General features: G+C 48.4%; 1 protein-coding gene across 3 annotated transcripts in view; it reads right to left on the minus strand.

The window, feature by feature from the left end:
• The window catches only part of CAPN3 (calpain 3), a 50,048-nt gene that overhangs the window by 4,893 nt on the left and 27,950 nt on the right, over positions 1-17,205 (minus strand). Inside the window, exons 5-15 of one of the 3 annotated variants that reach the window (XM_069461125.1) lie at positions 16,541-16,709; positions 15,526-15,669; positions 13,626-13,709; positions 12,333-12,418; positions 10,199-10,276; positions 7,670-7,830; positions 5,496-5,665; positions 4,814-4,825; positions 3,952-4,160; positions 3,201-3,237; positions 1,004-1,021 (exon numbers count right to left, since the gene is read on the minus strand). In XM_069461125.1, coding sequence (XP_069317226.1) covers positions 1,004-1,021; positions 3,201-3,237; positions 3,952-4,160; positions 4,814-4,825; positions 5,496-5,665; positions 7,670-7,830; positions 10,199-10,276; positions 12,333-12,418; positions 13,626-13,709; positions 15,526-15,669; positions 16,541-16,709 — 1,168 coding nt within the window. The remainder of the gene's footprint in view (positions 1-1,003; positions 1,022-3,200; positions 3,238-3,951; positions 4,161-4,813; positions 4,826-5,495; positions 5,666-7,669; positions 7,831-10,198; positions 10,277-12,332; positions 12,419-13,625; positions 13,710-15,525; positions 15,670-16,540; positions 16,710-17,205) is intronic. The other 2 variants (XM_069461134.1, XM_069461139.1) reach the window with 2 other exon arrangements.

Consider the following 17,205-nt stretch of genomic DNA (forward strand, 5'->3'; position numbering starts at 1 on the left):
GGACAGACCTGTGAGAACAGCTCCTGCAGCTTTGGCTCCCAGCAGGCTGCAGGGGCCCTGCCTTGCTCTGCCTTCTAAGCAAAGGGTCTTGGTCAAGCAGCTGAAGCTCGTGGGGGTCCCAGAGCAAGTGGAGGTCGCAGTCTGAGGGGGATGTGTGCCAGTGGACATGGTGTGGCCATGGAGCGCCCTGCCAAGTACACATCTCCGGGCCCAAGTCCAGGTCTGGACAACACCAGCCTTGGAGTGTAGGGGCCGGCACCAGAGAGGCGAGGGCAAGAAACATAGGTTTTGGAGTAGACAGATAGGGTTTCCAGTTGCATTTTTCCTACTCATTAGTTGTGTGTCCTTGGGCAAGTCCCTTCACTTCTCTGAGTCTTTTCCCCTCACCTGTAAAAGGGGCAAAATAACAGCACCTACCTTGTAGACACTGCCATAACTGGAAAAAAAAAAAAAAGTTTTACCCCTAACACAGTGCAGGATATGTGGTAGGTGCTTGGTGAGTGTCAGCTCTGGTTTGGGCCAGCACCAATACTTGGAGGACCCCTGTGACGGATCCTCCAGGCACCACCACAAACACTAGCATCAATCCTTGTCTGATGGCCTGTTGTGGGTCAGAGCACACACTCTGGAGCCAGACTGCCTGGCTCCACGTGCTGGCTCTGCCACTTCCTGGCTGTGTGGCCTGGGGCCTGTTAGTTGATCTATCTGTGCTCTCCCTTTGGAAATGGGGATGATTGTAGTACCAGCCTCATAGGATTGTTGTGAGGATTGAGTTATTAATCCCTGGAAAGCACCCAGAAGAGTGCCCGGCACATAGGCTTCCCCCAGCAAGTATCAGCTGTCACTGCCGCACACTCAGCCCCAGCAGGAGCTCAGCGGAGGACGGGGAGGAAGAGGCAAGTCTGGTGCACGCATGCACGTGAGCTCACACACACATGCGGACACGTGCACCACGTGCATGCGCACAAACATGCTCTCTACCTTCTCATTCTGTTACACCCACCTTGGGTTTTTTCTTTTTCTGCACAAAGAAAGGAAACAGTAAATGCAGAATAAGTGAAAAGCAAGTTCCCAGAACAGCCAGTGGCTTTTGGCTTCCCTGTGTCCTGGCCTTAGCTTGGGGTGAGGTTCCGGGGTCCAGAAATCTGAATCACATGGAGCCAAAAAGGGGCACGGAGGGTGAAGGGAGGAGAGAATTCTTCCTTCTTCCACCTCCACGCCCAGACACTGGCAACCGCTATGGCTTCGTTTTTATAATCCACTGTTATTGGACATAGTCAAGGAAGATGATCTAGCTAATGTTTTTGTTTGAGTTTGTTTTTTTGTGCAATTAGTTACTAAAACACCAAAAAAATGTGGCTCACTGAAACTGGCCTGCAAATGAATTTTGATTTATATAAATTTTAAATTTGAGGGATAAACATTCAATATAGGGAGATCTAATATGGAAATCCAGGTTTCAGGCTTCTTTTGTAAAATGAGAAAGTCTAGCAGGCTACACCAGGCCTGAAATCCCCTGTGGCAACAGCAGCTGAGCTGAGAGCAGCCTGCTGTCTGCGTCCTCCAGGTTGCCACAGTCGCCACCATTCCAGTTGTCTCTCCAACACTGGAGCCAAGCGTCAGTTGAGAACTGCAGACACATATACCAGTGCAGGGACACCAAAACCCCTACACCTGCCTGCTCTGCTCAGGGAGTTGACATGCAAGCTCCCATAGGCTTTCGAATTTGCAGTTCCTGGTAAATACTGTACATTGGTTACCAGTGTCCAAAAGATAAGAATAGACCAAACTGCGGCCAGGCATGGTGCCTCACGCCTGTAATCCTGGCACTCTGGGAGGCTGAGGCAGGTGGATCGTTTGAGCTCAGGAGTTCGAGACCAGCCTGAGCAAGAGTGAGACCCAGTCCCTACTTAAAAAATAGAAAGAAATTAGCTGGACAACTAAAAATATATAGAAAAAATTAGCTGGGCATGGTGGCACATGCCTGTAGTCCCAGCTATTTGGGAGGCTGAGGCGGTAGGATTGCTTTAGCCCAGGAGTTTGAGGTTGCTATGAGCCAGGTTGACGCCATGGCACTCTAGCCCGGGCAACAGAGTGAGACTCTGTCTCAAAAAAAAAAAAAAGACCAAAATGCATGTAATGCTAAAACCAAACATTTGTGATGATTCAGGAGGCACTTGGAGATCTGGCACTGGCACAGGGTCAGGATTATGATCATGACTGTCACTACTCGGAAGACTGTTCAATGGGGCATTTGTCTTCCCACTGGCCCAGGTCTCACCCACAGAGCACAAGGGACTGTTTATTAACCAGAGCCCAAAGCCCCAAGGCAGTCACAAGACTCCTCGATAGAGAGATGCCAGCACACACCAACTATGTGCTTCTGACTTGGGGCTTCTCACGTTGGAGGCCGATGGCCTCAGTGTGGAGGTGGGGGAACCTCAGTCTGGAGTCAGAGGGTCTGGATGTGACTTCCAGCCCTGCCACTTACTAGCTCTGTGAACTCAGGGAAGTCATTTAACCCCACTGAGCCTCTGCTCCCTTGCTTGAAAACCAGGGATTATAACCTCATCTACTTCTCAGAAACCTCGCAAGAATCAAGTGAGATGATACATATGAAAAGTATGTGAAGCGTGTGAAAAGTAACCTCCATGTGCGCGCTCAGGCTGTGCCAGACACTTCCCATACATGATCTCATGGATTTAAACCTCATCAAAGCCTTGCAGGGCATATTGTTATTATCCTCATTTTACAGAGTAGGGAAGTGAGTCAGAGGGATCATATAAATTGTCCAGGTCACCCAGAAGTTAGGAGGAGGATCCAGGTCGTGACACTGAGTGCAGACTGGTATACTTTCTCTTCTCTGTGTGAGAAATCCAACACCGTCCAACCTCATAATCCCACGTTGGTTGCCATTCTTGTCCATCCCTTCCAGTAGTCTTGTTCTCTCCCTCTAACTGTTGGAACTGCTTCTCTGTTCTAGAACCTTCTGTGCTTCCCAGCCCCTGAACTGACTAAATGGCCCCAGGACCACAAGGCCCCTCACTTCTGGCCACACCAAGCAGAAGTCGCAGTAACATGGAGCAGTTGCTCTACACGCCCAGACTCCCACTCTCCCCCACGCCCCCACCTGTCCTCTGCATGGATCAGGGAGTGTGACCCTCTGGGCCTTTTCACACATGAGGGCTAAAATCACTCACCACTGGCCGATCCACGGAGATTGTGTTTTCAGCTTCCCTGTGAAGAACACAAACATGCAGGGGTCTCTGTCACCAGGAGCAAGTGGGAAGCACATGGAGGACTTGCTCAGGTTATGTGGCTTCTTGGCAGTCACGTCAGGACTAGCCTCAAGAGCCCCCCAGAAAGCAGCCCCCTGTAGGCACGATCCCCATTAGCCAAGCCCTGGCACATGGGTTCTTGTGGGCATTGCCCAGAGCTCCCCAAAGACATGACCCAGCCCCCTACCCAAGGCCTTGTGCTTCCGAGTACAGAGATCAGAGTGGCAGGGGCTATGTACCCATCTGTGGTGGCCTTGCTGGCTTCCCTAGCCATGCTAACCTAATCGCAATCACCCCAACACCTCTGATCCTTCTTCCTTACTTTATTTTTGTTCCTAATCACTTCTCCAAATCTAACATACTGTATATATTTTTTCCTATCCATTGTTGTCTCATGCTAGACATCATCCCATGAGGGTAGGGATTTCTTTCTGTTTAATTTACAGCTCTGCCTCCAGCCCCTAGAAGAGTGCCTGGAATAAATAGGTGCTCAATAAATATCTACAGGATTAACAAATACACGAATGAATGGGGGTGATGTGGCCAATGGCTCAGGAGCTGGGGAAGAGGCGCAGCAGGTCAGCATATCCCGGGACCCCTGCAGGTCCAGCTGTCTCACACCTTTGGTCTCTGGAATGGCCACATGAGCTTCTAGGGACTGACTAGTACTCACTCAGAGAGGTTCCTCTTTTCCGAGAAGACCCGGAGGATGAATTCCCCCTCCTGGTGGGGCTCGTAGGTGGAGGGCACGATGACATACTCGCTGGGAGGCAGGCGGAAGCGCTGGGACACCTCCCGCATGTTGATGTAGGTTTTGCTCCTGGCCTTGGAGGCGTTGTACAGGAAGAAGTCCTTCTGCAGGTGCTGCTTGTTCCCGTGCATCTGGAGGACAGGAGAGCCCATGAGACCTGAGGCCCTGGGGAGGCATGCCCTGTCCTGCTTACAGTCCCCTCCGGGAGTCCCTTCCCAACTTCCTGGTCACCGATTTCACAGTCTCAACCTACCTACCTCCAATTCTCAAGGCCTCAAATAGCTCAACATCCCTACCTCATTCCTCTTCCTTTTCTTCTGTGACTCAGGAGTGAAGGGCAAGTCTATCGTCCCCACACTCAGGGCCACTTACCAGAACTGCTGCTCCTCAGCTCTGAATCCCCTCAGGCCGGAACAACCCCAGAAAGGTCGGGGGCTTTAGCTGGGTTCTGAAGGAAGTGATTCCTCCATCCCAAGGAGGGCAGCCACCCTCAGAATGTGTGTGTGTGACTGTGTATGAGTGTGTAACTGTGAGTGTGAGGAGTATGAGTGTGTGAAGGCGTGTGACAAGCAGTGTCTGGTGCAAGGGAGAAAATGCACATCATGGGGTGGCCGTCACGGGTCATGGGATACCCTGGGCATCTGCTCTGCAGTAGAAATAACGTGGGCAAGGCCCTCTCCTGTCATAGTCCTGCCCACAAACCCCACCGGGAAGCTTCTTGATGAGCCACAGACTCAGGACCGGAAACGCTGTACACAACTGCTGGCCACTGCCACTGCTATACCTCTTTGGGAACCTTGAGGAGAAACAGAAAAAGAAGATGCTTCAGATCTGAATGAGGATGAAAAGTTTGCAGAAGGGAATGCCGGCGATTGCACCATGAATGCAGAAGCCTGACTCCCCACGTGCCCACCCTGCCAGTCCTGGTTCCACTCCACCACCCACCCTGGTATTTTTTGCTTGTTACAAACACAAATGGGGGCCGGGCGCGGTGGCTCACGCCTGTAATCCTAGCACTCTGGGAGGCCGAGGTGGGCGGATCGTTTGAGCTCAGGAGTTCGAGACCAGCCTGAGCAAGAGCGAGACCCCATCTCTACTAAAAATAGAAAGAAATTATATGGACAGCTAAAAATATATATAAAAAAAAAAATATTAGCCGGGCATGGTGGTGCATGCCTGTAGTCCCAGCTACTCGGGAGGCTGAGACAGGAGGATCACTTGAGCTCAGGAGTTTGAGGTTGCTGTGAGCTAGGCTGATGCCACGGCACTCACTCTAGCCTGGGCAACAGAGTGAGACTCTGTCTCAAAAAAAAAAAAAAAAAAAAAAAACACAAATGGGCCTGATCCTAGGAGATCTGAGGGTCACTGAGTATCGGAAAAGCCAGAGGACCCCTCTGGAAGCCCCCAAAAGCCTCTGGCTGGGAAGGCGTGTGTTTCCTGGGCTGGAGCTTGTTGGGGACGGGCACCTCATAGATGGCGAAGCCGATGGTGAAGAGGTTGGCCCCCAGCTTCCGGTCCTTCCGCCGGTTCTTCTGCATCAGGGCCACCAGGAAGCTGCAGATCACCTCAGAATCATCCGGGTCGTCGTCCTCCTCCAGGAGCTTCAGACGGTACTGCGGGTTGGTCCAGAAAGTGTCTGCACCCCCGAGAAAGGAAACGCACTTTCAGGTCTGCCTCTCGGAGAAAGGGCAGGAAGGGAAATGGGACAGAGGGAATCTACTTATCTCTATCCCCACATCTAGGTGTTCAATAAATATTAATGGGAAACACAATTTGTCTAATTAGTCTAATTATTAATATTTGGGGGAGGAGCCTCTACCTTTATATAGATGGAGCTGCACTGATTGGATGTGTGGTTCCTCCTTCCTCTCCAAACTTCCATTCTCAGTCTTTGCTGATGGTTTTACTTGCCTTACTAGCCCGGTAAATGTTGTTGGTCCCTGGGATCTGGTCCTGGGCCTCTGCTCCTCTCACCCCAGCTATCCTGCCTCCCTGGGCAATCTTGCTTCCACATTTTAACTGCCCCTTTATATACTAACGACACCTGAGCTATATATGCCAGCTTTAGCCTCTCTTCTGACTCCCTCCTTTCTTTCCTTCCTTCCTTCCTTCCTTCCTTTATTCCTCAAATACTTTTTGTGTTCTTAGCATATAATCAAGTACCATCTCCCATGTGCATCCAGTTCTCCATTACAGATCTTCCCCTGTATGTATTCTATAGGTACATCAAACTTTCCATGCCCCAAGCTAAACTCCTTTCTCTATCACTCCACAATCAACCCAACCAAAAACAACAAACAACACACTGATTATTTTTCTCTTTTTTTTTTTTTTTGAGACAGAGTCTCGCTCTGTTGCCCGGGCCAGAGTGAGTGCCGCGGCGTCAGCCTAGCTCACAGTAACCTCAAACTCCTGGGCTTAAGCGATCCTACTGCCTCAGCCTCCCGAGTAGCTGGGACTACAGGCATGTGCCACCATGCCCGGCTAATTTTTTCTATATATATTTTTTAGTTTGCCAGATAATTTCTTTCTATTTTTAGTAGAGATGAGGTCTCGCTCTTGCTCAGGCTGGTTTCGAACTCCTGACCTTGAGCGATCCACCCGCCTCGGCCTCCCAAAGTGCTAGGATTACAGGCGTGAGCCACTGCGCCCGGCCTATTTTTCTCTTGTGTTTCTTATACTATAGTGTTGACACCATCCACTCAGGCCCCCAAACTGAGATTCTTGACGGCATTCTTCATTCTTCCTTCCAGACATCACTCAATATCCTCTCCCCTAAATCCTCCTTCTCCCCCTCCATCTCTGCTGCTACTGCTTGGTCTAGGCTTCCGTCATTTCTGACTTAAACTACTTCAGTAGCTACTAACTCAGTTCTCAGTAGTGTCCTCAACATTACTGACATAGTACAGACAGTCCCCAATTTACGATGGCTCAACTGTGACTTTTCAACTTCACAATGATGCAAAAGTGATATGCATTCAGTAGAAACCTCACTTCAAATGTCCATACAACCCTTCTGTTTTTCACTTTCAGTACAGTACTCAATAAATTACATGAGATACTCAATACTTTTTATAAAATGGCTTTGTGTTAGATGATCTTGCCCAACTGTAGGCTAATGTAAGTGTTCTGAGCATATTTAAGGTAGGCCAGGCTAAGCTATGATGTTCTGTAGGTTAGATGTATTAAATACATTTTCTTTTTAATTTCAATAGATTTAAGGGGCACAAGTGGTTTGTTGTTACATGGATGAACTGAATAGTGGTGAGGTCAGGGCTTTTACTGTACCCATCACCTGAATAGTATGCATGATACCCTATGGGTAATTTTTGATCCCTCACCCCCTAAATGCATTTTTTACTTATGATATTTTCAACTTATGATGAGTCTATCAGGACATAACCCCATCATAAGTTGAGGAGCATCTGTATTGCTCTGACAGTTTCCTGTTTAAATGTTGCAAACTTTTAAACAGCTCCCTATTGCAAACTCCTCGGCTTGGTGATTTCCTTCTGGGTAAAATGTGGAGGGTTTAATGAATGGATTTCTGGAACATAGTAGAGACTCAATAAGTGATAGTTAATATTCTACCTGGAACTTGTTCTGCTTGGACCCTTCCCCCATCAAGAGTGTCTCCCACCTGGGAAGTTGCGGCAGCCTCCGGCAGAGCAGCCCCTCACCCAGCGGCCCTCGTTCACAGACACTGTCCAGGTCTGAAGCTTGTCAGACTCCAGAGCATCGGCTGTGAGGTTGCAGATCTCCAGCTTTGTAAAATGGTAGATGAAATCATCATATGACATCCTGAGAGGTTGGAAGAAGAAAGAGACCCACATGGTAGCAGGTGGGGAGAGAGTGGGAAAAAGAAGACTGCAGGGCTGATACAGCACAATAAATAGTTCAAAGGAACTTGGTCAAGGTCCCAGAGAGAGGATCCTGTCCTTCCTTTTTAGGGTAAATGCTGTCACTTCTGATGTATCTATACCAAACTATCATCTCTTCAATAATGACTCAAAAATAAACCAGGCACAGAAAGACAAATATCGCATGTTCTCACTTTTACGTAGGACCTAAATGGATCTCATGGAGATAGAGAGTAGAATGGTGGTTACCAGAGGCTGGGCAGGGAAGAGGGGAGGGGCAGGATGAAGAAAAGTTGGTTAATGGGTACAAAACTACAGTTAGATAGAAGAAATGAGTTCTAGTATCCCATAGTACAGTAGGGAAATTATAATTAACATTAATTTATTGTATATTTCAAAATGGCTAGAAAGGAAGAATTGTAACATTCCCAATACAAAGGAAAGATAAATGTTTGAGGTGATAGATATCCCAAGTACCCTGATTTGATCATTACACATTGTACACATGTATCAAAATAACACATGTACCCCATGATATGTACAACTATGATATATCAATAAAAAATACAAAAAAACCCTTCCCTCAGTATTACACTAAGACAATATATTTACTGTCTGCCACAGTGTCATACAAATATAGAAAAACCCTTATTTTCCCAAAAGGAGCTAAGAAAAAGGGAACACCTTTTTTTAACATATGGGCCATGAGACATATATTTCATTTTCTTTCTTTCTTCTTCTCCTTTTTTTTTAGAGATAGGGATCTTGCTATGTTGCCCAGGCTAGACTCAAACTCCTGGGCTCCAGTGATCCTCCTGCCTCAGCCTCCTCAGTAGCTGGGACTATAGTTGCCACCACGCCTATCTATGAATCTTGTTGTCTAAGTGACTGTTCTCAAAAATTCTACTGCTTAAGCTTTATTATCATCATTGATTTCAGAAAACTCAAATTTGCTTGTAATGAGGAAATCTCTGTTACATATTTACCTGTTAGTTTATTCCCAAACTTTAAATATACAACATGTGTCATGCTGCAGAAGATGAAGCAATGTGAAGAGGAGGACAACTAAAGACTCAGAAATTGTCCTGAGGTTTTGATTCCATGTTGTATGTGAAATTTGATTAACAAATATAATATAACTTTATTAACTAACATACTTAAAAGCTTTCTACAATTCTTTTTTTTTTTTTTTTTTTTTTTTTTTTTTTTTTGAGACAGAGTCTCACTCTGTTGCCCGGGCTAGAGTGAGTGCTGTGGCGTCAGCCTAGCTCACAGCAACCTCAAACTCCTGGGCTTAAGCGATCCTACTGCCTCAGCCTCCCGAGTGGCTGGGACTACAGACATGTGCCACCATGCCCGGCTAATTTTTTGTATATATATATTTTAGTTGTCCAAATAGTTTCTTTCTATTTTTAGTAGAGACGGGGTCTCGCTCTTGCTCAGGCTGGTCTCGAACTCCCGACCTCGAGCGATCCACCCGCCTCGGCCTCCCAGAGTGCTAGGATTACAGGCGTGAGCCACCGCGCCCGGCCTGCTTTCTACAATTCTTATGTATTATAATTGGAATACAAATAACATGGTTACAAAAAACTTGAAACCCATTTTCATTTTCTGTTCCTATCTATTCATTATTTACATATGTTTCCTTTTAAAAATATTGAAGTATAACTTATGTATAATAAGGTACACAAATCTTTAAAAAAAATCTCAAATGCATGTGTCCTTGATGGGAAAGCTCAACAGAAATTCAGTTCTCCAAAAAGTTATGGCACGTCCCACACTGTGCACCAGGCACGATGCTAGGGAAGAGAGATAGTTGGAGAAAGGACAGAAAATTAGGCAAGCCATTTTAAGGATGATGGACATCATAAATAAATTGATGTCAGTCCTGGGGGAATTCAGGGGGTCCTGAAGAAAGCTCCCTTTCAGCTGAGACTTGAAGGCTGAGAAGAAATGATCTGCGTGAGGGTGAGGTTGGCATTGGGAGATCGGGAGAAGTGGAGCTTCCTAGGCTCAGAAAAGAGTGGTGTTGGGCCAGGGAGCAAGTGTGGCTGGAACAGAGTATGTGGTGGAGGGGCACAGGGGAGGCAAGAGCCACAGTCTGCTGGCCTGGTCCTGGCTCAGTCATCACTGCAACCAGTGGGCTCCTCTCAGAGCCCCATCCTTGCTGGGCCTTGGTCTGGAGGGGAACAGGGCCCAGATCTCCTAAGGGCTGGAATCCGATAGGCCTGTCTGGGGATTGAGGTCTGGGAATTCACCTCTCTGCCCCGTCCCTTACCCTTCTGGGTCCTCCAGGGTTCTGGACTCACCAGAACTCTCCATCCTCAGTGACCTGGTGCTGTAGACGGGCCTTCTCATCTTTGTCCACAAAGCTCCAGTCCTTCCAACTGGTGGGAAAATGGAGGAATTAAGGAAGGAGGAAGAAGGGAAGGCGTGAGGTAAGTTGGGACCGGAGGTATCAGAGAAATACGAAGAACTGCAGCCAGCGCGAACCATCAAAATGTGGATCCGGTCTGTTACCCTCAGTGTAAAACCCAATAGTAATCGCTTCCCACCATCCTCAGGATTAAGACCAAACCCCTTAAATGGGCTTATCAGGGCTTGACCTGACTCCTCACACTTTAAAGATCAAGAGTTGGGCTCTGGAAATACGCAACTAGGATCCCCATTTGATAATAGTACTAGCTATGTAACCTCTGTCACATTCTGTTTCCTCAACTGCAAACGAGGGATGATCCTATCACTTACAGGGCTGTGACAGTAAATGAAATAGCGCCTGCAAAGCTGTTAGCATGGTGCCTGTCATATAGTAAGAAACTGTCCAAGTTACCAAGAAAAAGACCAAGCATGTAAACATCTCTTTTTTCCTGCCAGGAAAGAGCCTGGCATTATGTTTCTAAAGGCTGAGCAGTTTTACACACTTGCTGTCCTCAGGAGGGAGAAAATGAAAAACATTTGTGCTTCAGGCTCACTGAAGAGAAACGTACTAAAGTGGGTTGTCCCGGGGAAGGTAAGGCATTGAGGATGTGCTTAGAGTCAGTGAACACTGCGGGGTGGGAGGGAATGGACATTCCTGAGACCAGAAGGAGAGACATGGCTGGGGCATCTCCTTGAGTGACCAAGGGTTGGGCTCTGCTCATCAGTGGCCCCTGCAATGGAGGCATCAGCAGGAAGTGGCCAAGCCTGGGCACTAAGCTCTGAGGCTGGAGAACACAGCAAGGGTCCCTGCTGGTGACTGGAACCAGCACAGCGGACAACAGATGGGGCACTGAGGGCTGTCCCAAAGCAGAGAGTGCAGTGCCAACGTTACTCCACCTGGGTAAGCCTTTTCTACTCTTTTTACCCCACCCAAACTAGGTGAAGGCCTCCCTCTTTGTGATCCTTACCACAGCGTTTATCTCAGTTATTAGTGTGTTTGTCTGTCTTCCCACTGGGCCTTAACTCCACAGGGGCAGGGCCTGTGTGTCAGTGTTCGTTTCTGCATCCCAGACAGTAGCCTGGGGCCAGGCACACAGTCAGCACTGGGGGAGGATGTGCGCATGTGAGTGTCCGCAGGAGCAGTGAGGACACAGGGTCAGCACTTTATCACTGTCTACCCCGGGAGGCTGCTTGTTCACAGAACATCCCCAGTGCCTAGACCTGGGCCTCCTATTTAGAAGATGCTCAACAAACACTTGCCAAATGAATGAACGACGTAATGAGCCAGAACTCACAGTGCCCTGGGAAAGAGGTAGGTACATGAGCACAGGAGCTGCAGGGCCCACACAGCCTGGGTGTGGTCCTTCTCGGCCACTGAGCCCTGCTAGCCCCCTCCTGGCACTCAAGGGGCTGCCCGCCATTCACTGGAGTGATCAGGAACCAGTGACGCGGTGGGACTACAGTGGCTTTGTAAATGTTTCGAGCCTTCATGATAACTTCTGCGTGTTTGTTATCTTGGTTGTCCCCAGTCTATTCCTTTCAGTACTAAGCAGGAAAATTCTTTCAAAGGGCTTGTGTGCCTTTGTATGGGACAGCAAGGGAGAGGCAATCTTAGCAACGGCTAAGCACTTTCCAACAACGGTCACATTTACTCCTCATAACAGCCCAGGAGGTGAGTGGTAATATTCTTCCCATTTTACAGATAAGGCAGCAGAGACTCCAAGAAGGGAAGTCACTTGTCCAGCCCAGACCCCTGCATTAAGACTCTGCTCCTGCCTGGGCCTACCCCATGCTTTCTAGATCTTTCCTTTCCAGCCAAAGGACGTCAGCAACCTCTCTGGGTCCCCAGCTCCTCAGCTCCTCGCCCGGCCCTTCCCTGGAGCCCACACCTGTGCCCCCTTCTCTGCAGATCATTGGTTTTGAGGATGATTTTACACCAAGCATTTGTCATACTCTCAAGACTCAGTACCCAAACCAGCCTTGCCCAGGCCCCGTTGTCCCCACCCATGGGGCCTCCTCACCTACCTGTCACTCCAAGAGCCGTTCCACTCCACCTGGCCCCAGGGGTTCCGCAGCCGCACCAGCTTCACTTTCTCACCTTTGAACAGGGTCTTGGGCAAAGAGAAAAAGCTCTCATGCTCTGGAGCCTGTCTGGAAAGGGAATCTTCTGTCTTGCCCTGAGGGCTGGGAAGGGGGTGGGGAGAGAGTCCCTTATGGAGGGCTGTTCTGCCAAGAGGACTAATCAGAAGTGTGCTGTGGATCGGCAGGGGGAGGGTCAGAACTGAGTCCGCAGAGTTAGGGCTTAGCCATCCCCTTGCTATCTTCGAAAAAGTGATTTTCCCAGAGAACATCCTGGCCATTATGAGCTTTGGGGGAGGAGGCGGGGCATATACGCGAGGGCTCTGCTAGCACATTAGGGGTCTTTGTGTGAATTAGGAAAAAGGCCCCTGCTGCCTGAGGAACTACAGACAAATGCCCTCTCTAGATGGACCAATTAGAAAAAGGTGCCCCTTCCTCCAGTCTGCTGCAGTGGGCTAATGCAGACACCTGCCCCTCTCTGCCCATCTCTCTGTGCAGGGCACAACCTGCCCAGCTGTGTGCAACAGCCCTGATAAGTTTCCTGTTTCTGACGGGAACCAGGAAAGCCCAAAAGTCCCAGAAGGATCCAAATATTATACAGTTGGCCCTTCAGTATCCATGAGCTCTGTGTAATACACAGATTCAGCCAACGGCAGAACAAAAACATTCGAAAAAATAAACAAAAAATATACCCCCCCTATACAGTATAACAACTATTTACATAGCATTTACATTGCATTGGGTATTACAGGTAATACAGAGATGATTTAAGGTATGTGGGAGTATGTGTGTAGGTTATATGCAAATACCGGATCATTTTATAGAAGGACTTGAGCATCTACAGATTTTGGTGTCTGCGGGAGCCCTGGAACCAACCCCCTATGGATACTGAGGTGCGACTGTAACTGTTTGAGCATGAGAACACAGGAAACTCAAGAACACATGCCACCAACTTTGTAAAACCAAAGTGATATTTCTACTTGTTCCTTGGAAACACTGGGGAAATTGCTATCTTCAGCACTCACAGCAAAGGTAAACTGAGCACCAGCTGTGGCAAGATCCACCTCTACCAGTTTCCACAGGCCCCCCACTCCCAGGCGCTCGGCTTGGGCCTTGAGCTGAATCCCCTGATTAGAAGTGAGCTCTGCAGATGGTAAAGGGGCCCAAAATGCTAAGCCCTGACTTCAGGAGGTGAACCCAGGTAGGTCCCCAGGCCCCACCAAGCCCCACCAGGCTCACCTCCTCCAGCCCAGTGACCGAGTAGGCATGACCTTTGACCAGCCCACAGGCCATTCTTGTCTCATATTGAACCGGAACAATTGTCTGTAAAGCAATAACCAGACAGCCCATCAGGGGTTGGGGAGCAGAAGTTCTGCTGCTTGGAGACATTTCATACTGGTTCCTTTTCTGGGCTCTGCAAGGACAAGGCCTGCTCTGCTCCCTGCAAGTGTGCCTCACAGCCAAGAGCAGACCCTCACTGGCCCCAGGCAAGCTGGTCACCCCCAGAAGGCTCTGCTCTGACCATCAGAGAGCAACGTGGATGCTGGGACGTGGGGTGAGTGAGAGGGTCCCTGCCCCTTCTTTCTGGACCCCATAGCGTCCTTCAAAGGAGGAAAGGGGATAGTTGGAGGCTGCCCTGGATGTTGGGGTCCCCCTGCCCCTGAGGCCATCCAGGGTTGACTATTCCTGGAAGAGAAAGGGGTTGAGAGAAGGGATTAGATGAAACATACAAGTCTAACCTTTATCCATCACATCCCCTCACCTCCTCCACACCCACCTAGAACATAATATTCAAGAAATCAAGAGTCACAGCACCCAGGAAGAGAATTCTGAGGAGGCCCAAGGAGATCCCTGCTCAGACCTGGCTGTGCCTGTGGGTGCAGGGCTAGGTCTTCCATTTGCAGACATTTCCACGTTGCAGCCTAGGGGATCCTTGGCAGAACGGTGGTAGGATCACCAAAGTCCAGTGAGCCCTAGAGAGGCTCTATGTAGCTTCACTTTGCCTAGTAACATAATAGCTTTAAGAGGAACTTCCTGGAGTTCCTGGAGCCTTTTTCAGAGTGAGGGATGTGGGTGGGGCCAGGCTTTTGGACACACAGCCTCTCCCAGATCTCAGTCCTCATGATCCAGACTATCCTGAATAGAAAGGGAAGGGACAAGAGATTCTCCCATCCTCAGTTCTAGACCTGGGGAGCTCCTGGACTCTTTTGGCATTACGTAAGCATGTCATTTGACCTAGCAGTTCCACTGCTGGGAATCTGTCCTATGGAACTCACCATGGACGGACGTGCACAAAGATGTGTTTATTGGGATGTTCATTACAGCATTTTAGCATAATAGCCAAAAGAGAAAAAGAAAACAACCTAACTTCCTAATAATAGGGTATTAAGTAAATTATAACATATCTGCATGTTTGAATATTGTACAGCTACTAAAAAATGTTATAGGAGAATACTTTGGGCACATTAAGAATATAAAACTAACTGAAAAAGGCAGGCTGCAAACAGGTACATACAGTATGACAACAGTTTAAAAATAAAAATAAACATTAAATATGTACATAGAAAAATCCTGGAAGGGCATATACAAAATGTTAGGAGTGATTATCTTTAGATGGGGAAAATACAGGTAAAATTTTCCTGTGTTTTTCTCTGTGGCTCAGTATTCTCCAGTGATCACGACTTACTTCTGAACGTACAGAAATATAAGCTCTGTGAGGGGAGAGATTTTGCTTTTTTCACTAAGGAGAGAGAATTTGCTGTGTTTCTTAGAAGAGTGCCTGGTACATAGTAAGAGCTCAAAATTAAGTGTTGAATAAATAAATTAATAAATTAGAAGACGAAAAATATTTTTAAATAAATCAAGTCTCTATTATATTTCTGCCTGTTAGCTAGTTATCAGAGAAACTGCCTAGACCATGAAATACGAAGAAACTCCCACTGAGAGTCCCTCCAAATACTGGCTCTTCCACCTACTTCAGGAGCCTTGGGACAAGCAAGTGATTCCATCCCAGACCCTTGGAAGGCCCCAGGTGGGGGTCTGTGGGGAGGCACTGGCTGCTGAGAGGAGTCTGACAGCAGCAAGGCCAGATCATGCAGGTTGGAGGGATGGTCAGTCTTGACAACTGGAGTGTACACACCCGGATCGGTCTGTCATCTGAGCCTCTGGGGTCGAGGTCTGAGTCCCTGAGCAGCGAGTTATCCATATTCCTCACCATCCGTTCAATCAACTCCCCCATGTTCAGACCAGAAGGAGAGGTTCCATAGGTCATGTTCGTGCCATCCTGAGGCCCAACAGGGAAGGCGGGGGACAACCCAGGAAAGGGAGAAAGAGCAAACAAAGGAGAGTAGAAAGGGAAGGAGAGAGAAAGAAGGGAGGGGACAGACAAAGGAAAAGAGGAGAGATCAATAGAGCATGAATGGAGAAAAGATGGAGAAAAGTGATACAGAAAAAAAAAAAGTTTATCCATGGTGTTGCTTGCTGACTGATCTTCCAAGCTTTCCTATTCACTGGGAGTGTTGGGAAAGGAAGGAGCAGGAATTAAGCTCAGGCCCCTTTCTCTGCCATGGAAATTGCCATGACTCTCATACCTTGAGCAGCCCTCAGGGAAGGCATGTCTCCTGAAACTCAGGAGGCCTGGCCACCCTCGGCCATCTCCTTAGCCTTGGCTCCTGTCTCAGTTCACACCAGCTTGTTGTGCTGAGATGGGGACTGTGGGCTGAACTTCTCTCAGATAACAACACAAAGTTCATGTCCCAAGCAGGGGATACATGGTCAAAGCCCAATGACCGGAAGGCTTTCCTAGGGAAATGGTGGGCTCAGGTCCACAGCCCAGCATGTGTCTGGCATAATGGGGGCATGCTGGGACTGAGGAGCACTGACAATAGAGGCCTTCAGTAACATAGGCCTCTGGACCCATTTCCACCTAGATTCCAGGGCTTGGAATGTCCTTGTCCGATTTCTTTATTGAAAATCCCCAAGAACTATTCTCCCTTGAGAAATTCCCAGTCTTCAAAAGCCAGAGCCAGTTCCTGCTTCCCACAGTGAAACATTCACTCTGTTACAGAAGAACAGAGTGCTGCTGCCATTCACTGGGTAAAAGGCTCCCTGGTCCTTGGCTGCTTCCTGCCCTGTGCCCCACACCCCAGACTTACATCAATGGAGCAGCCCATGAGGGAGCCTCTCTCGATGGCTTTCTTCATGATCTTGTACATGTCGCTGGGAGCATCTCTGATCTCAAAAAACTCTGTCACCCCTCCTGTGAAGTCCTCCATGGCCTCTGTGGTGTTCCCACCTTTCAGAGCTTCATAGGAACCATGGAGCCTTGGAGAGAGGATGACCAATCTAGGGTCACTGAGTTCCAGGAAACATTAGTCCAGAACTTTACTCCTGGGTCCTGTGATGTTCTCTCATCAATTCCTCAGCAACTCTGCCAGCTAATGGGCTGGGTGGAATGATTCCTTTTCTTCACAATGAAGAAACTGAGCTCAAGAGGCTGAGTGACACCCCCTGGAACCCAAGGCCACAGAGAGCCAGAAGCTCTGGGATTGAAACCTAGCTATTCCCACTTCCTCATAGTTCTCTTTCCACTCTATTCTGAACCTTGAGGTAGGGCTGCACTGAAGTCATTAGTAGCTGGGTGAAGCCTCAAGTTGAGAGACAACATGGCTTTATGGATATTCTACAAGCTCAAGAGGTAGAGCCAAGCAAGTGCCTGGGGTCTGAGTTCCAGAGGTATAATGCTGTGATCCAAGATTTGCAACGCCACCATGAAGGCAGAATTAAAGAGCTCACTATGGGAAGCTAAAGCTAAAGATTT

This window comes from Eulemur rufifrons, chromosome 2 (genome assembly GCF_041146395.1).
Source record: "Eulemur rufifrons isolate Redbay chromosome 2, OSU_ERuf_1, whole genome shotgun sequence".
NCBI classification, from domain to species: Eukaryota; Metazoa; Chordata; class Mammalia; order Primates; family Lemuridae; genus Eulemur; species Eulemur rufifrons.